Here is a 20,875-nt window from a genome sequence, read left to right as displayed (position 1 = left end):
AGATTATGCACACATTGTATTTAGCATTTAGAGCAAAGAGTTTAATTTTAGTTTATCTTATATCTATCTTATAAGAACAATTTTTCACCAAGTGTCCACATGTTTGTCAGGACTTTTTGTCTCTTTCATTCTTTCTTCCATATAGGCTCAATTTGTGGATTTCAAGAGTAGAAAATGTTCTTTTATGGTGATGCTTCCCGGATTTCTACGACTTACCAAAGAATTGTGCACAAATGACCTTTGCAACAATCTTAGCGCTTAAATTGAGTCAGATGTAAAAATTAATGCAACGTTAACCACATAAAAACTATGGCAAACTTGGCTGAAATCCTTTTAAATGGGTAATATAACACAATAAATATAGAGAATTTTTATTGGAACTGATCATATTTTTTTTCAGTAACAAAAAGAGGCTAATTCACATTATTGGGATTTTATTATCATCACTAAAGTCTAATTAGAGACTAATTTAGCTCTGAAATGCTAAATCTCAGTGCTGATTTCCTGCTGCACGTTGATCACACCTGATTGGATTTAACTGTCTTATCAATTAATTACATTCCGCTTCATAAGCAGCTTACACTTCTTTTACTGCAGTACATTTCAATTAATTACCTGATTGTTGGGAGATTGCTTAATTCTTCCAATTTTGAATAGATAAAGGATAACATTATTATTCTTATTAATAAAAGAAAGTTACTAGATGACATGTAAGATTTTATTTCTCACAAGCTGGACTGTTTGCAATTATTCCTCATCATTTATTGTGTCACTCCTATGCCCCTTTACAGGTTGAATTGTATTTAAATTAATCGTATCTTCTGAGAATGAAAACAAGACAATAGAACAGCACAAAGAATGTGCAAAGATATAAGTTTCCAGCGTGAAAGCATTAAGGAAGCAAAAAATGAAATTGGTCTGAGAGGCAAGTAATCCTCTGTCCTGAAAGCTGTTTTAAAAGGGATGAGCTAAGCGCAGCAGATAAGGGAGCGGTGTCTCCGCTAGGACTCGGTGAAGTCTTCTCCTCCTAGCTTTCCATCAGAGTTTGCAGATGGGTAATCTTCATCTGTTTGCAGAAACTGGAGGAAACTCTGACGGCTGCGCTGGAGTAACTCTGGGAGAAATCGGGAGATATTTAGAGGAAATGACGGAGGAGTGACCCTGGATTGCAACGACTCCCAGCTGAGCCGCTGCCCTTCATTGGTGAGTTTACAGACTTTACCAATATTCAAACTGCAGTAGACACTGCTGTGTTATTTCTTTTCTTTCTCTAAATTGTGTAAAAACAAATTAACACACACTACCATCCTTAAAACATTTACAATAGATATTCATCACAGTATGTGGGAAGCATGCTCTGCAATGTGTTTAAAAGCCTCTAAAGAAAGTTTTAATTTGGTTTAATAACATTTTTTATGCTTTGAGCAGAGTCAGACCCTTAGCTTGGCGGCTCCACACGTGAACTTTTCCTCATTTGACCCTCCTCAGTTCGGCGGCGTATTTTTACTGCTGATCCACTTACTCCCCAGTAAAAGCACACTGATCTGATGGCGTTACGTCTGTGACTCACAGCAACGTACGAGTCATAATCCCTGACTCTTCCTGCTCCTTCCCAGCCTGTCAACAAGAAAACTATTGACTCTGTTTTCCAACCAAGCAGATCTAAAATCTGATCCAGAGTGTATCGAAACACAGTAGCCTCTTTTCCACATTTTGTCACATTATAACCACAAACTTCAAAGCATTTTATTGGGAATTAAGATGCATGACAACTAGGAGGAATACAGCCGCCAGTCTTTTAGGGTTTGCCTCTCGCAGCTTCACACATGACTGGAAATTTTGCAGTCGTCTTTACAAAATAGCTGAAACCTCAATCAGATTGGATGGAGATGGTCTGTGAACATTATGCTCCATTCTAACCTATGGATATGATTTGATCTAAACCATTGCATTACGGCTCTACCTGTATGTTTGTAGTGTTCGTAGTGTGAACCTCTGCCCCAGTCTCCAGTCTGTTGCATCTTCCAGTCAGCATAATCCATGAGTTGGGATATTTGAAAAACATTTGCAAAATTTAAAGTATCCAAATTGATCAACATAGTGAAGTTACAGATAGCTCTACTTCTTTATAAAGTTAAAAATATACAATTACCAGAAATAATTTAGACATTATTAAAGACTAAGGAGAAAATTTATACGTTATGGTGGGAATCACAGTTTAAAGAACTACTAGAAAAATCTTTTGTCTCAGTAAGTCGAGTCAAACTATACAATAATTTGAATATTGAACTTAGACAATGTCCAAACATAAAACTGTTAAAATGATCATAACGTATGATCATTTTACAGGTTTACAGTCATGCCATAATGAGTAGAGCTCTATGGGGTGTTCAGAGTTTGGGATATTATTTAGTAACACAGCTTTAAGTCGGCACACACAGCTGTGTGTGTTCCTGGTCTTCATGACGTCAAGTCAAGTTTATTTGTATAACACATTTCAGGAACAAGGCAGTTCAAAGTGCTTCACATCATAAAAACAAAATAGCCAATCATGAAACAAGAAAAAAACATAAATTTTTCTCAAATGACTTCTTCAAAATCATCAAGCAAATACGGATCAGATGTGTTCATCAATGTTACACTTACCACCAATCAAAAGCTTCTTTAGCCTTTGATTGACTTAAAGTGTTATGGAGTTTTCTGGAAGTTTGTTCCAAATTGGTGGTGCAGCTGAATGCTATTTCTCCTCGTTTGGTTCTGGTTCTGAGGATGAAGAGCAGACCAGGACCAGAAGACCTGCGTGGTCTGGAAGGTTGATACAACAAAAAGTCTTTAATGTATTTTGGTGCTAAAACATTCACTGATTTATAAATATTTTAAATTCTCTGAGCTACAGGAAGCCAGTGTACGGACTTTAAAATCTGCTGCATGCCCACTAAAGTTCTTATGGGCTCCAGTTCTTTTTGCTGATTTGACTATCTTTGCTTTATTTTTATTTTTTATTGCTTAGATGTGACCAAACAAGTTGGAGTGACTCCCATTCCAGTGGTTCCGTTGGACGATGGCCGCTGAAGCAGAGGACCCCCACCTGGGCTCAGGTCCGGATGACGACGGCGACGCACCAGGACCGGACTCGGACTCTGACAGCATCCTGTCCGATGACTCTGTGCTCCCTGACAGCTCAGTGGAGGCAGCAAACAGCAGCGCAGCCAACACTGTCTATGAGGCGTGCGTCCGCAACGACTCGGCCGCCCTGCAGAAAGTTCTGGAGAGAGGGGTGACCAGGGAGGAGGTGATGGAGCTGGACATTAACGGATGGGTGAGAGTCTAATTTGTGATGATGTTTCAGCTGTTTGAAATCCAGTGCAGTTGCTGATGTTTGATTTCACCAACAGAACGGCCTCATGGTGGCTTGCTGCAAGGGTTTCCTTGACATTGTGCATGGGCTTCACACCTGCCCCTTCATAGACATAAATCATCAGGATAATGAAGGCAACACGGCACTAATGATTGCATCTCAAGGAGGTGAGTGCAACAAAATACAGCAACTCACAAGGAGGTGAGCGCAATAAAATACAGCAGCAGCAATAAATGACTGACTGAGCAGAGAATAAAGTGATTATTTGGTCTTTGGCTCTCTCCTCTTCTTGCAGGTCATATATTCACAGTGATGTATCTCCTAAACTACTACCCAGGTGTTAACACTGAAATAAGGGACTGCAGAGGATTCACAGCCCTTATCAAAGCTGCTATGACCGGCCGCTGTGACGTCGTAGCTGCCCTTGTTATGGCCGGTATGTAAGGATTAAGGAAAAGATACAGTTTCTGTTTACAAGGATGGGTTGTTTAAGGAGGGTTACATGCAAAATCAATGTTTCTTTTAGCTTTAAATCATGGTATAATGTCATTCCCTCATCAAAAACATACCTGAAGTGTTGCTTTGCTCTCACAAAGTGCCACCTATTTGCCCAAAGCTCCTCCTCGGAGCCCATCTCCCACTCAGCTCCTCCAGACTAGCGGCAGCAGCAACTAACAAACACCTGCTGGAACTGACAGTCTGTTGAACTCATCATACGAATTACTTCTCAGTTCAATGCTCCTAAGAACGGTAGTTATCGGCATCCTGGAGAAGCATTGTGGTGATAATGGACTGAAGGTGGAGTTTCTGAAAGAGCAGGAGGTTCTTAAAGAGACAGAGGCCAGTTTCAAGGCATCAAACTGAAAGGTCAATATCCTTTAACTGTTTGATATATGCAGCATTATTATAACAACTGCAGGTAACATAGTTACTTGATTGTGCTATAAAATGGTAATATGTGCCTAAAAAATGCATAATACGACAACATGAAAAAGATTTTGTGTCTTTATATTTCGCTTCAAAAATGCCAGTATTTCTAATGTTAACTTAAAGTTGATTTTTCAAACAATTTCTGATTTTCTGAACGTCTTTGAGGTTTGCTTAAAGTTTTTATTTTGAGTTATGTCTTTTCTTTATCAGGTACAGTAACTGAATAGAATATAACAAAAGCAACCAAATTTAAAAGAAAAAGGTCTGATTTTGAGAAAGTTAAGATAAATAATGATCAAGAAAGAATCATTACATTATAGAAAGAATTGAAAGGATATTCTGGATGTCTAAACCATTTGGACGTTCATGTATAATGAAGGGAATTAATCAAAAAACAGAAAAAGCAGGGAGAGTGTTGGATAAAAAGAAACGTAGATTCCTCAGCTCCACAGAAGCGTCTCAGTGCGGCTGATGACAGCAGCCATGTTTCATCAGCGCCTATTTAAAGCCGGCTGACTCGGCTCCTGAGTTAATGACTTGGTGACACGTGGCTGCTTTAAGGGATCATTCTGAGGGCATTATCACATGTCTACAGTAATCTCCTGACTGGTCCTCCTGGCAGGCTATAGATTAGGTACTTACTACTTTTTCGCTCACATGTTTTTCAAACTCACTGCTGTGACTGACCAGATTTCTGGTAAAGATTGCATAAACTTTACTTTGGCATTGAACTGTGATGAACAACATCACAGTGCAGTTAATGTACTTTATGCTACTTCCAACACTAACTAAACTACCAACCAATGAATTTTGACTAAGTAAGTAAACTGAATGACTAGTCAAGTCAATATTTCTTGTTTAGGACATTTCAGCAGCAAGGCTGTTCAAAGTGCTTTACATCATAAAAACAAAATGCAGACCAAAACCAGAAGATACAACAGCAGATCTTTAATGTATTTTGGTGGAAAGTTATTCAGTGATTTATAAATTAACAGAAGTATTTTTAAAGTCTATTTTCTGAGCTACAGGGACCCAGTGAAAGGGCTTTAAACTGGGCTGATGAGCTCTATTTTACTGGTTTTAGTGAGCAGCAGCGTTCTGGATTAGCTGCAGCTGTCTGGATGATTTTTTACACAGACTTGAGAAGACACTAAAGACTAAAGAGCCAGCTTTTCTTCTTCCTCCTCCTCCTCCTCCTCATCCTCCTCATGTCTTTCTTTCTTTTCAGGGGCTGATGTAAACGCAGTGGACTCCTTCCGGGGAAGGTGCGCTCGTGACTGGGCCCTAAAAACAGGTCGCTATGAGACCTTCCACCGTCTCCGCCGCCTCACCATGCGGCCGAGAGCCGAGCAGTTCTGCGAGAGCTACGTCCCAGAGTGGCCCGACCTCGTGGGCAGAGTGACCCGGGCGACGACTCAGAAGACGTCTGCAGAGAAGATCACACTGCGGATTAAAAACACATTTGGATTCAGTTTTCCTCGTGACCCCCAGGAGAACGGGGTGATGGACCACATGGTGCGCATGACCACCAGCATCCACAGTCCGCTCGTTGTAACTGGTTGCCACCCTCTGCTGCCCACCAGCCCACCTGAGTTGGGGAAGAGACGGCTCGCGGTGGCGGAGCTGGTGAAGAAACATCCACAGAAGGATCTGGAAGGCAACTCGGTGTGCCACAGCAACGGCTCGGTGTCGCACATCACCCCCTGCATCCACTCTGCGGAGACAGTGGCCTCAGTGTGCTTCCCTGACACCGAGCGCAGAGGCAGCATCCTGTCGGTGGCCTCCAACAAGGTGGCCACCGCCTTCATCCCTCGAAGCATGGCGAGACGCAACAGCGTGTTCCCCTCTGGGTGTATCCCTCAGATCAACGTGAACAAGCCTTCAGACCCAACGCCAAAGAAAGAGAAGAAGAAGAAGAAAGATAAGGGCTGCCTGGAGCCACCTACTTGGAAATACAAGGAGCATAAGGACGAGAAGAAGAAGGAGAAGAAAAACACAGAGAAAGACCAGGAAGGAAAAGGAAATAAAAAGGATAAAGAGAGTAGAAAGACAAAAAATTAATGGAGGAAACAAATAACTCCAAGGCTCTCTAATCTGGATAATAACAATAAGTCATAATTCACGCCCAAACATGTCTGAATTAGATTTTTTTTTAGACCATTTAATGTTGCTAAAAGCATTCTAGTGAATGTTTTACTTTATTTGTCTGGAAGTTTGGTCACGTTCAACTTCATGCCCATCTGAAGAAAAACATCTAAAATCAGCCCTGAAGCTCAGGGAGCATTTCTTCCACACAGATATCAGTTTACAAATGTTTTGGCAAGATTTCGTTTAACCTGAAGCTCTAAAAGTCACAAAAATACCTCGAATGTACAAAATATTTATATTAAATTTTAAACAGCGTAGCAATATTTCAACATAGTTGGTATCAGTAAAAACACCAGAGATGCTTTTTTATAAGATGCAGCACATAAAACCCATATTGAATCATTTATTGACAGATATAGTGCCTATATTATCACCCATTCAATAAAACCATAAGTCACAAATCAGGTGTTTGTCTATATTTGTTGCTATTTACAATTCAAGGTCTACATGTGGAAGCTAAATTATTGCAGCTTATTATCATTGCTGCGCAGCACAAATGTAAGAGCTGCACAGCAAAAAGACCAATCACAGCCTGACCTTAATAAAAACCACAAAATTCAGATTTTATTAGAATCATATCTGATAGACCAACACAAAGAGATTAAAACACATGAAATGGGAGAAAAATGACACATAATTTTCACATTTTTGAGCAAGTGACATCTAAAAAGTGTGGGATAAATTTGTTTTAGACCGATAGGCTTAAATTAAATGTTGCCTTCAGGGTGGCCGAAGAATGAGACGATTAAAGCAAATTTATCTGTTAGAATAACCAAGTCAAAAGAAAAAGTAATCATCAGTACATATATTGTGGAGAAACAGCAAAAAAGCCAGAGAGATGGGATATTAAACTAAGGATTAACTCTGAATAATAATAATAATAATTTGTATTTCTAAAATAATAATAAAAAATTCTACCACTTTGTAAGTACAGTTTGATCAACTTTGTGTTGTTTTATCACATAAATCCCCATTAAAATTTGTGTTTGTATTATAGTAAAATGCAGAAAGGTTCAAAGGCCATGAGTACCAGTTTATGCAAAAGAATCACTTTATTATCTTATTATTATTATTTATTATTTTACAGCCTGTGTGGATGAGAAGGAATGTAACGGAGAGTACGTTTAAATCCTCCCGTCTTCTGCAGTTTTCTAATATTGGCAACAACTAATCAATAAGATATGAACAGTTCTCAGTCCATAAGTGCATGGTTTTGAATAAATTTAGAGTTGCAAAGGTTAGTGTGATATTTCTGAGTATTTAAATATATTTAAAATGCAAAATGGAATAAAAGACTTGAATTCTCTTAAGATTTGAAACATGAAACATTCAGAACTTTCTTGTTCAATAAAATTATATAAATACAAATGGTTAATTTAATTTATTAAATGATCATTATAAATGATGAATCATCCTTATTAATTTCTACATTAATTTTGTATGACCAAACAGTGAAGTGTTATGATTTGGGGGGGTTTTCGCAGCCATTGTTGGCCATTAATTTACCAAAGTATAAAGAAATCAAGCAGCTGAAGAATTTATTAAATACAAATTACTTATGAAACATAAAGGTTTTCGTATAAAACTAAATGTTCACACACAAATCTCTGCACATAGATCAGCAAAATTCAAGCTTTCATGTTTTAATTTTCGCAATCAATTTTTCTTTACATTTTTTGATCGAAGAGAGCAGTATTAAGTTTAATTTGCCTGTTTCAGCAGAGATAAATTAAAAAAATTAAATACTGGGTTTATAACTTAAACAAATTGGTAAGTTTACCAATAAAATTACAAAGAATAATTTTCAGTGTTTCATTGTTGGATTAATCTGTTAAACAGCTAAACAAATAACAACGAATGTGACTGTTGTTAAGCTCAGACGATCAAATCTGTTTTTCACTTTTGGCGATGCTCTTAAAAAGAAGAGCAGCTTTAAATCAAATCCTGCTAAACCTGATTCAACCTCAGGTCAGTCCAGTCTGAACCATCCCACATAACCAAGACAGATCTGATTACTCCTTCACGTTACTGCCTGGATTATTAATTATCTGAGCTTAGTTAGCAAACTAAGTTACTTTAAAACAAAGTTTGAGTCAAATAAATTTCTTTCAGCCTTCTAAGATGCATGATGCATGAGAGTTTTTCTCCAAGAGAGTCCTGAAGACAGTTAATCCCCCTTTCAGCTAGAAAGTTAGCCATCTCTGTTGTTGATTGCTCTATTCCTCTTTCCTAGTGAATAAACAGTACAGTATGTGCATAGGAGCATTTCCTGAGGGGAGTTTGCAATTTCCTGCATATATTTGACCTACAAATGTGTTTCCTGAAGAGCTGGCTCTAAGATAAATGCTGTTTGAAATGTTGCTAAAACAGAGTAAAACGATGGGAAACCAACAGGAAAGGCTGCAGCAGCAGAATCTATATTTTACTGGACAGATTTACAGATTTATTCTACAAGCAAAACATTTCTGAAAATAATCTCACTTCCTGAATACCTTAAATATATATAGGGAGCAGCACTACACTGTTATCATTAAGTACGACCTATTATGTGAGTATAACTGAGTTTCATAAATTGTCAGGTAGGAGCTAATATGTTACCAAAGGAAATGGCCCAAACGGCCTTGAGGTACCCCTCATGTTTTCTCCGGATGCAGATAAAGACTGCGCTTCACTGAGCCTTAAAATCAGCTCCCATCAGACTGACTAATAACTTGTTTTTTTTTATCTGTTCTTGGATTCCTTTAAATCAGATTAAGGCTTTTTTAGATGTTTTACTCACCATCATGATTCAGACAGGTTATATTTAAAGATTGGTTTAACTCTGCAGGTCTGGCTGTCGTTAGTCCTGGAAGTGGCAACTGAACCACAAAATGTTGTTAATCTGTTTATTTGAGATGTAAGAAGGGGGTTATCATAGTGATATATTGAAATTTGTTTGATAATCTGAAGCAGATTTTAAAGTTTGACAAAAATCAAAACCACAATAAATCTATAAGTGGCTAAATACTTTTCAGAGGATTGCAGGTGTGTTTTGATTGATGATTGGTTTAAACACAGCAACCATAACAGCTTCTACGCCACCGTAAAAATCAAAAAAGTGCTTCTCAACACCCACACCTCCTGACTGAAAGCACTGACTGGTCATAGATGTATTTCCTTCATTTCTTTAAATTACACTGGCTTCAGATTATGATTATTTCTTTACAGTAGGTGGCTCTAACTGCCTGTAGGATAACTCTGCTCTGTGGCGTCCTCTAAACCTGCTGAGACAGACTTCAGCTTATCTGGTAACAACGTCATGCTGCTCTGTTTACTCCTGTCGACAGGTTTTCTTTGCTCGTCAGCAATTTGGATATTTGGAGGAAATGGAGAAACTTGTCCCCATGCTGCTGAAACAGAGAGGCCACCTGGACTACTGTTGAGCTCAAGTTATTAAAAACAAACATTTCCCAGAATCATCTCCAGCTGCTGCCACCAGGGTTAACGTAAGACCGCGCTGCGCTACATGGGAACGCTTACAGAAACCCTTCCAGGAAGCCGCAGGGCCTCTTATTATTCAGGCTAAAAGCTGTTTAGATCATCTAGTTGTTCCTCTGCAGTGCAACTAGGAGATTTAACTTTCTGAATTTGGCTTTAATGGTTTTGTGATGCAAACAATAAGCCTTTTTCTAAATACATGAATATATGATAAATGCCACTATTTATACTCCTGACTTATTTATGTTTGAAGTATTTTTATTTTACCAAAATGTTTCTTCTGACTGAATATTAACACTTTGGAGTCACTCCGATAAAATCCCAAATAAAATCTGATGGGAAAACCTGCAAAGTGAGCTACAGATTAGGGTGATGGAGAGGAGACCTTCCAGCCTCATCAGCAAAGATAAATCGTCAAAATAAAAACAAAAAACGCTAGTTGGCAATTATAAGGATTTTGAGGGCAAAGATGATCCCACTATTCATTTGGAGGAGCATAAATCCTTTTCCACATTCCATTTTTGCCTAAATGTAAATAAAAATACTTGCTTTACATTAATTTTCCGTGTACATCCATCTATTCTCTATTCCCACTTGTCCATGCACAGCCACAGAGCACATCCGGTTTCTATCTCCAGGTGGTCAGAAGGCAGAAAACCCTGAACTGGCTTTAATTTTTTTGACTCTACCTGTTTTCTGATGCGATCTCTTTCAATAAATGTGTGCGAAATATCTTTGTTTTGCTCATATGTAGCTTTTAAAATGACTTCTCCAACCCACAAGTGAGGCAAATGTCAACAAGAAAAGAATAGAAGATGCAGAATTCACTCAGGTGGATATTAGGACAAGCTGGTGACTCATGCAAATTAGAAACACAAAGGTAAAACAGGTTTTATTTGACATCTTTTAAATTAAGAATCTCAGATTAGTACAAAAACGATGCATTTACATGCAGTTGTACACACTTCATCAGGCATAAAGCAGGACATTTAATGTTCCTCACACATCCATCTTAGAAAATGGAATGATAATGCTGGTTTTGTGATTCTTAGAATTATGTCCTTTAAACAATGGATCAAAACCTAAAAAAAACTAAACAGTTAATCTGTTATGTTTTGACCGCCATCACTGTAGCTAACAAGAACCAGAAAACATTTTTAACTTGACCATAAAATAGAGGAAATGCTTCATAAAAGGAAGACTTAGCATTAATGACAAAATTATTTTTCCAATAATGTCATCAATCAAAGTGGGTCACATGCAAAAAAAAAAACAACAAATGTTTGAGTATGATAAACAATCCATTACATATGTAGTTACACGTGGCAGGACACAACACAAAATGTCAAAATAAAACAAAAAATACTTATATATGTATCGATATTTGGACATTTAGATAAGAACAAAGCTGAATGGTGATTCCTGACCAGAGTATTTATGTTTGGTTGGAACCTGGATTATTTCCACAGGTTGCTGCTGTGCTGCGGGATTGTAATCCTAAACTGCTTGTGCAAACTCTTTCAGCTGCAACCTGCAAAAACCCAGACTTAAAGAACAAATCCAGACGTTTACCACATTTTTATATTTAATGGCAAAAACGATTTCAAACATTCCTAACTTGACTTTGTGATGTTGGTGAACGTTTTTGGTGATGCTTAAGTCAACACTGAAATAATACTTACAAAGATATAGGTCAACACAACAACTGCCTTTAAATAAACATCCTAAATCAAATGAACAAACAATAAGAGAATAATCTGATAATCATCATACAAGCTTTAAAGAAAAAGTGTCAGGGGTTTACATACTGATTCGCTCGAGTTTCTACATCCAATTTAACTCTTAGAGAAGCTTAGTGCCTTCGCTGCTTTCAGTCTTAAAATAAATTGAAATGCCGGTAAAATGGAGGAATGTTTTTTTTTTTATTACTTCATAAAGTATTAAAAGGGCAGAGATGGTGACTGTGCTGCATTCCTCAAGTTTCTTCTGCTTTCAAAACTCTGGTCAACTACTAAGGATTTTGAATTTGGCTCAATTTAAAGAAAGTTTTTGAAGAGTCCTGTGCAACTAGCTATAAATTTCAGTATTGCTAAAACTCCAGAGACAGAGAAGTCTTTCTGCATGGACGTTCACGGAGAAGGCAACGCACTCTCTTGTTTCTCCTCCCACATGCTTGTGCTTTCCCTTTGCTCTGGTCTCATCCCAAAACAACATTCCTAATTACTCCCTAAAGTTGTGCCTGTCGAAAGAAAAAAAAAACACAACAATAAAACAAAATCAATGGATCCAAATGTATTGAATATAAGTAGCATATTATGCAGCAGCTCGTCAACTTTACTCACCCTCTTCTCCGTCGGTCAACACCAGCGCCTGGAGGATATCAGAAAGCGAGACGATTCCCTTCACCACTTCGTTCTCATCGACGACCACGAGTCTGTGAACCTGGAGGAGACAGAGGACCGCCACCCAAATGAGCCTCAGGTCTGCTGAGTACAGTAACTCAATATTACCACAGGACAAGAGAATGAACAGAGAGAACGAAGAACCAACATGTGAAAAGATGAAATTAGCTGGAACAAACATGCTGGATACATTTCAGTCTTCTGCTAATTTACTGAAGTGATGACACACATTTAGAGGGATATAAGTTATGCGTTTTTATGCACAGACGTCGCAAAATTAAACCGAAGAAGCAAAATAGATTTCCGTCTCCTCCTGCACACATTTCGTCTTCTACACATGGATACAATGTCATGTTACTTCCTTCTCCTACAAACTCAAACAAGAATGAGAGTCAATGCAAATTTAGAATAAAATAAAAGCTAATTAAACAAATGTTCTATAGTTTTACTCATTTGAATATCATTATAAGATAGCTGATACTCACTGATGTGTTGCACAGAAAAACTTTACACTAAAGCGGAGGCAGACACTCTAACGCAACAATTTGTGCCATTACTTCAATATTTATATATTATACTGTTTTAAATAACAATCATATTTTTATCTTGTGACATGCAAGCTACTAGACTTAAAAGAAACACTCATTTTATGCTCTTACTGGAACAAATATGCCAACTCCAATACAAACTGTAGGTAGAAATGTCACAATAACAAATTATCCAAGAAATTATTGCAATAAATTATCATATTGTTGTTTTGAGACCATTCTCCACATGATAAAAGCATGACAATGCAAGTACACCCTCTCAAAGATCAATAAATTTTACTTTCCAAATAATATTTAACACTGGAGCTAGAAGACATTTTAAATATCCAAAACAAATAAACAAAAAGCAACATATAAAATAACAAAATAAAATTGATCTTCAAAATATATTAATCCTTTGGTTCAGACAGGAGAAACAGGCAAAACTGCAAATTAGGACTTTTGTAAAAAAATAAATAAATAAGCAATTTTTTACTGTGTGCCAAATGTTTGCAGCATTTTTCAAAATGGCAGCTTTCCAATAATAATAATAAAGATTAACCAAACTACACACACAAGCATGCCAGTAGAAATTATTGCATCCCTTTTTAATTTATGACAGGTTTAACTGGTGGGTTTAGTTTCTCCCACATGTGAGGTGATGATGCTGCAGGAGAACCTGGGTGGTTAAATCCATCTGCAATTTATTTATGCAGCTCTGGTTCACCTTTTTATTAAATTAAGTTTATAAAACTGGTTGACTTGAATTTTCATTAATTCACTATTAATTGACAGACTGATTGGGTCTCTAGCATCAGATAAAAACAATGGAAAAAGTGAATTATTTTGTTACTCATCAGTCTTAGTAACTGTGAGTCTTTATTAACTCCAGCTTGGTGCTGGTTTTCATATAAGACTCTATAGACACAAATCATGAGAAAATATTTCAATGAAGCAGACGGTGTCAACCTCAGCTGTCTAAAACTACCTCGTCCACCTTCCTACGTTATGACAGCTGATTGGCTCCATTTCCTGCAATACAATCTGAATTTTCTAAAGCAGAAATGGATAAAAACTTTTTCTCCTCGTCTGGGAGAACAAGAAATTGTGACTATTTATTTATTTATTTATAGTCTTGCTTTCTTTTTCTTGTTCAGGACGTAAAAAGCAGGTTTTGGTGTCCTCCGCTCCTCACCTCGGCTTCTACCAGTCTGGTGATGATGGCTTCAAGGGTCTCATGTCTGTTGCAGGTCAGGACTCCCTCAAAGTACTGCGAGCGATGCTTCAACGCCTTGGTCACAGTCACATCCAGGTTGTTGTACGTCTTCTCTGCAGCCAGATTCTGTTAGAGGGAAAACTCTCAGTGTATGATGTTTCACAGTGAAGGGCATTTTCACACAAATGTATCTAAGAGAAGCAAACAGCAGCGTGACTCTGAGGCTCACACTCTGGCGCTAGAAACACAAACACCACGCAGCAGCTTCTCACGGTTGTTTTGAACTCCCCTCAAGGCTCCAGCCCTGCTGTGCTGTGAAACTGGGGCAACTTCTAGGATGAAAAGTCAGCATAACTCTGAATGTGGTTTCTCAATCACTTGCATTGTGACCCACAGAGGAAAACACCAGACAAGCACTTGTTCACTCTGCATGAAGGGCATTGCTTCACCTTTCAGAGAACCCTCACTGATGATGGTCACGCTCTGTCCTCAACTTCAATAGTGCTGTCCCCACCACGATACTGAGACGAGATACGACACTTACATGTTCTTCAGATGATTCTTCCTTTAAGATCTGAATGCAGGTCTTTCATGTTATCTTCAGCAAATTGAAGGATTTATATAAATAATCAAATGTAATTAAAAGAAGAATTTATTATTCTTAATATCACAGCTGTGACAAGCTGGAAGACAACAAAGACACTATCTGAGGCAATTAAAGGAGACCCATTATGCTTCCTTCAACAGGTTAGGATATGATGTCAAATATGTTTTTTAGCACAACATTTTTATTAGATAATGGGATTGTAGTCTGTTCAGTTCTGTCTATTTTCACAATGAGCTGTCCACTGGTCACTTTAAATCCAAATGAGCTGCTGCTTTCCACACCCCCAAATCAACATTTACACTCGCACGTGAAAATGGCTGCAAACAGATGCACAATTATGAAACTGCGCTTCTTTGCAAAGCATTAGTAGAGCCTCCTGAACAACCAACAAGAATCCAGAAAGTTGTTTCTGGATGGTAAGTCCACAACAAAACATTTGTCTTTTCCAGCAGCCATTGTACAGAGCATGTAGCGGTAAAACCAGCTGACCAAACGTGCTGGAGTTCCACTTGGGTTGCTAGGTAACGGCACAGAGCATTCAGAAGGGTTTTGAAACAGCAGATTCCAAAAACATCATCTTATTGTCAGAAAACAGCTGGTTTGTCTTGAGCGCCACAATTGTTTTTAGAAGCAGTTGAGACCCAAATGGAAGTACAAAAAAAAATGCAAAATGTTCACTTATAAAGTAATGAAAAAAATATACCTAGAAAATAATATTAGCACAATATCAAAATAAGTGACTGCACAGAACTTACTATGACATCAAATTTTGAGTATATGTCCACCACTCGACCTGCAAGTAAGACAAAATAATTTTAGAAAACTGCGGATACTGAGAAGAAGCAAACAGGAAAAAGAAGCTTCAGTCAGCCCGCTTACCTTTGTCATCCACAACAGGGAGCGCGGACACTCGTTGCTCCACAAAAATACCCAGCGCCGTGTACAGAGGGGTGTCTGCTCGGACCACTGCTATGTTCTTGAACGTCCCAATGTTCAGTTCCTCTAAAGTCTGATTCAAGAATGAGGCTCTTGGCATCTCTGATATCTGAGCACAGAAAACAGCCATCTTTAGGGAATCACAGTTGTTTTTCACCATGACGTTTTCCCTACTTTAGTTTTAGTTGTTGAACTGTATTACAGATCTACAACAACAAAAAAAGATAATTATGTTGCATTGCATTGAGAAATTGTTGATTAGCTTGTTTCAAATTTTGCGAGCTATTAAAAATAAAATACAGAAAAGTTAAAAAAAAACTATTTCTAGGAAAATATATTTTCTATCACATGTTGAGACATTTCTGTGGTTGGTTTGGGCTTTCAGACAGCAAGTGAGACCAAGACATTGGAAGATAACAGGTTAAAGCGGAACAAAGTCACTTTGTTTCATGCTTTTGAGATTTCAACGTCAGTTAATAAAAACATGCTGATTGGGAAAAGACAAAGATTAATATTCTCTAGAGAATACACACACAAACTCCAAAGATAGTAATGCTAGTCACTCTAGCAGCAAGATGATGACAGTTTCTAAAATGTTTCAAAATAAATTTAAAGATCAGTAATAGATCACCAAACTCTAATCGGTCTTTAGTCTTGACATATTCATCCTGTATCTGTAATAAAACCAGTGGAAACTTACAAAAAGCTTCAGGAACTTAAGAATCCTCTTGTGTGTGAGGATATACAGCGTGTTCCCGGTCAGCGGGTCGATTACAGGCAACCTGTGGATCTTGTGCCTCAGCAGAGACGACACCGCATCATACAAACTGAGATGTAATCAGAAAAAACAAAATCACTAAGTAATTCAAACTTATTTTGTAATAAATGTTTAGAAAAAAGTACATTTGTTTCTTGCAAAAGAAAGTCCAATAAATAAGTTCAAAGAAAATAAAGTCATAAAGATCACATTTAAACAATCTCTTGATCTCTATGATGACATCAGATTCAGCATACTTAAATGTCCAGTTAAGAACCATCACAATGTTGATCACAACTATGATAAGAAAAAAAAAAAAAGAAAGAATTAAACTTTACAGTAAAAACAATGCAGTGCTGCTACCAACCTGGCATTGGGAGAAATGCAAACCAAAGGCTTGAAAGAGTCTTGAAGGTACACCTCTAAAATGAATACAAAAACAGAAAAATAATAATTAATTACAATTAATAAAATTATAAATGTTGACGTTTGAGTGATCATTAAAAGCTCTCACCTCTCCATGTTTCAATTTTGTGCTCTTCCAACTCATATATCTGAACCTGACATATAAAAAAGTACAGGTTCAGTCACTGATGAAATAAATTAAAATGACATTAACAGTTTATGTTACAAAATTTATATTTAAAACACAAAAGCATCTCACCAACGGAGACTTGTAATAGCGATGAAGAATGTTAATGAAGTCTGTTATAGTTAGCATACCTGTGGGTTGGATTGGAAAAACACCACCGCGAATAATTAACTATATTATAACATTATTGGTTTTTTTACATATGTTTATCATTAGTGTTACTTTCAAATGAAAAATTTTTCTTACCCACAAAGCACTGCTTCTTGCTGTCCCAAAGAGGAGCTGCTCTCACCCCATTTGAAACAAGCGCAAAGAACGCCTTCTTCACCTGAAGGATAGTTAAATATTCAATTAATTTCTGGAACCAGATCAAATTTGCATTTATGTAAATGTATTTGCTTTACCTGAAGCGACGTATCAAACACCACTAATTTGGAACTAGTGGGCACGAGGTCGTAACAGCGGTGCGACTTCATAAACCTGGTGTAAACATTTTGCTCTCGTTCTGAAGAAATTAAAGTGACTGCAGTGAACACTCTTCTGTGAAAGTGGATCTGATTGAGGCAGAAATATATTTAACAAAGCCACTTACCTTCAATGATTGGATCCTTTTTGCCTTCAAGATCATCAATGCTTACTGGGATCTGGAAGAAGAAGGTCAATAATCCAAGTATTAAACTATTTTAGGTCAGGTCATTCTTTTTTGCAATAGAGTTAAGAGGTCATAAACTAAATGTTGTACCTGCAACAGGGTTAGGGTTAGGGTTAGGGTTAACCCTAACCCTATATATATATTTGTCAGTGTTTTCAGACTACAGATATAAAATTAGATTCTGAAAATTAGATTTAGAATTGAAATCTAAATTGAGTGCAGATTGAAAAAGAAAGCAGCTTTCTATCATCTTCATTCAGCTACAAACTCAAAAATAAACAAAGCTGCGTATGTTCAGGGTGTCTTATAACAAAAGTCAGCCTTGAATTAGATAGTTATTTACACTGATGTCAGTGGGAGGTCATGTTCTAAAGCAATAAGCTGACTATCTGAGACACCTGCTGCACAACAGAGCATTAAGCCAAACTGACTGTAAAAATAAAACATGGTAGTAAAAAAAAAAAAACTAAAAAGGTTCAAGCTAATTTCTGTAATATTTTTGCCAAAGACATTTACACTGGCTAAACATGCTCCATTTTGCATTACGTGTTCCAAATGGGGAAGTCATTATTACAACTGTGAACTACCACCAACTTCTATTCATACAATGTGTGATCATTCATCAACCAGTTTTAACAAGCAGTTATTTTTGAGACAATCATTTGAAGATTAAATGTCCCTTCTCTGAATAGTTGTGTGTAAAATGTGTCCTTTCTTTGTTCATATCAGCTCAACACAGCTGGGAAAATTATCTATTTTTGTGTCAATTATCTCTAAACATAACCAGCGTAGTGTGTGATCATGATATGTTGTATGGGATTTTTCTATGTAAAGAGATTAAAGTGCATCTATATGCACTATATCTCAGAGAAACTGGGTCACAGTATGATTTAATGCAATTTTTGGTTGGCTATCATATTTCTAGGGCCATTCCTCAACACTGCATGCAAATAAGTTTTAGATCAATTTCTCTGGTAATCTGTTTTTGATGACCAGAGCTGACAAAGATTTTACAGAATAAGATGTATAAGCTAACAATGATCAGCAGCAACATTGTGATTATGGTAAACAAACAGGTACGGAAAACCTAAACAAATATCTGAGCAATATCTAATAATAGCACAGTTGCATATTTTACTTTTATTATTTGTGATAATACTGCAAAAAGCACAAAAAAAATCACAGACTGCTAATTTATAACTGTTTCCTTACACAAACAAATGTTTAGAAACAGAATGTCTCAAGCACAATTGGCATTTAGTAAGTAGGTTCAATATAATTTTATTTGTAAAGTACTTTAAACAACCAGTACAACTAAAGTTAAAAACAAAACACATTAAAACACACAAAACACAGCTCTATAATAAATCAGCACAGCAATAAACCAGGATTCCCCCAGAAAACCTGCTAAGCCCGGTGCTCTGGGCGCTAGGGCAGTTATCCAACCGGCCGTCAAGTTTTCGAATTAAAAAATGTTTATAGTTGACAGGAAATCTGAAAATATCACTTCATAATTATGTGTTCTTGGAAGACTAATCCCTAAACACCAATTATAAAGTCTTAAGAAAAGGCAATCATAAAAATAGAGCAAATAAATAAACAATGTTTAGCCTGGTGGGGGCAGAAGTAAAGCCTGGTGGCCCGCCAGACTTATAATACACTGGGGGAAACTCTGAATAAACTGGCATAAAAGTCACCTAAAACCAACAGGTTGACAGATACGAGACTTGATGAGCACAGTTGACATCAAATTGTTTGAAGTAACTTCAAGATTAACTTGAGTTTAAAAAATAAACATTATCACCACTTCTAAAGTAAACTCATACTGAGTAAAAGCTTGACAAGGAAATCATAGGAAGAGGAGGAAAATAACCCTGGTGATTTGGAGCTTAAACAGCAATGAAGAGAAAGCCCCAAAATATTATGATCTATCTGTTTTGTACAGATCAACACATTATAATATTTTATGATCTAGTGTAGTTGTATAACCACCCATATATGAGCACACCTAAAGTTTTTAACTGTGCTGTTTCTGAGCGAGAAACCGACTTTAAATACTAAATTTGTGAAATATTCTACTCAGGAGAAACGTTAAATGTAACCCTCTGTGATCCCTATTGTTTACATTTGCTTATGGTGAGATCCCAAACTATTTGAAAGCATTTACTCTGCTCTGAAGCTGTAATTTGTACGGCCTCCTTTTAGAAGCAACTCTAGCGCTAAAGAGAATCCCCAACCCAGCTGAACTATTGATCCTGTGTTAATGGTAAACGGACAGGCCGTCTGAGACCCATGTGTAGCGTTCAGCCAAATCATGTTTCCAGTGGTTCAGTCTATGCATCGGGTAGTTTACTGAGGTCACACTCAGGGCAGATCCGGGATGACACATAAACACTACCTGTCTCTCAGAATAAGACTTTGAGGGATGCAGGCTAGCTCTACTTCATAAAAACACAGGCAATCAGTAAACTAGTAAAACATCAAGCTGCAGGCTAGCCAGTTGACACATTTCAAAGTTTAATCTTAAACCCCCTCGGTTGTCGTTACTGAAGCTCTGGTCATACTAAGAAAAGAGACTTTTGTTCACCACTATTAGCACTGGCGTTAGCTTGTTAGCTAGCTAGCGTCAAAGTTGGCTGACTTTTAAAAGCGCCAGTCGAGGTGACATTTCATGACGGCTCAAGCTTTTATTGCACTTTATTTGCACAGTTTGAAGTCAATAGACAATCATCACATTTTTGCTAAACAGTGGCCTCTGTTATAAGCTTTCCTAACCAACCTCTAAGACAGAGACAACCCTAAAAACATATATAAAAAGCTTTCCAGCAAGTAGCTAAACTTTAGCGTACTAGTCAAAGCTTTAAACTGAAGTGGATAGGCTGCTTTATAAGAGTTTCAAGAGTAGAAATAACAGCAAAGTTCATAGCTTACACACTCCATGTTCCACCCGGTCTACAACTGATTGGGATCTCACAAAGGCACGCAAACCTCCTTCCGCTGTGACGCAAAGGGAGCTGTTACCGTAATATCTGTGGTACTGGCGCAACCAGGCGGCATCGCCGTAATAAATGTGTTAAACGCATTTCAGGACGGGATCAAATAAAAACGTTAAGATCCTCTTTTATATAAAGTTTTAATGGTAAATAATTGCTTTGTAAATGTAACTGTGCGCATTAGGGAGAAGTAAATGAAACAGAACTCAATATAATAGTTTATTTGTTCATCAAGAATATTTAAGTTTTGGAAGTATTTAGAAAAAAACCTTCAAATTCA

The 20,875-nt window shown here is 37.3% G+C and overlaps 2 protein-coding genes across 2 annotated transcripts; one reads left to right on the top strand and one right to left on the bottom strand.

Annotated features, from left to right (window-relative positions):
- Positions 1-3,061: 3,061 nt before the first annotated feature.
- LOC102230716 (ankyrin repeat domain-containing protein 33B-like) lies at positions 3,062-6,349 on the top strand. The gene is made up of 4 exons (XM_014469073.1): positions 3,062-3,319; positions 3,396-3,525; positions 3,654-3,794; positions 5,517-6,349. Exons 1-4 carry the CDS (start codon positions 3,062-3,064, stop codon positions 6,347-6,349), a joined length of 1,362 nt encoding a protein of 453 aa, XP_014324559.1.
- A 4,430-nt stretch (positions 6,350-10,779) lies between these two features.
- Positions 10,780-20,617, bottom strand: prkag1 (protein kinase AMP-activated non-catalytic subunit gamma 1). The gene is made up of 13 exons (XM_014469059.2): positions 20,534-20,617; positions 17,543-17,594; positions 17,355-17,455; positions 17,197-17,278; positions 17,023-17,081; positions 16,873-16,918; positions 16,726-16,780; positions 16,302-16,428; positions 15,545-15,710; positions 15,421-15,458; positions 14,038-14,184; positions 12,256-12,355; positions 10,780-12,152 (listed from the first exon to the last, which is right to left on the bottom strand). Exons 1-13 carry the CDS (start codon positions 20,540-20,542, stop codon positions 12,130-12,132), a joined length of 1,005 nt encoding a protein of 334 aa, XP_014324545.2. The 5' UTR covers positions 20,543-20,617; the 3' UTR covers positions 10,780-12,129.
- Between the last annotated feature and the right edge of the window lie 258 nt (positions 20,618-20,875).

The sequence above is a fragment of the Xiphophorus maculatus genome, chromosome 20, assembly GCF_002775205.1.
Source record: "Xiphophorus maculatus strain JP 163 A chromosome 20, X_maculatus-5.0-male, whole genome shotgun sequence".
Lineage (NCBI taxonomy): Eukaryota > Metazoa > Chordata > Actinopteri > Cyprinodontiformes > Poeciliidae > Xiphophorus > Xiphophorus maculatus.
The sequence above is the reverse complement of the archived record's forward strand: the minus strand, read 5'-3'. Positions and strand labels throughout refer to the sequence as shown.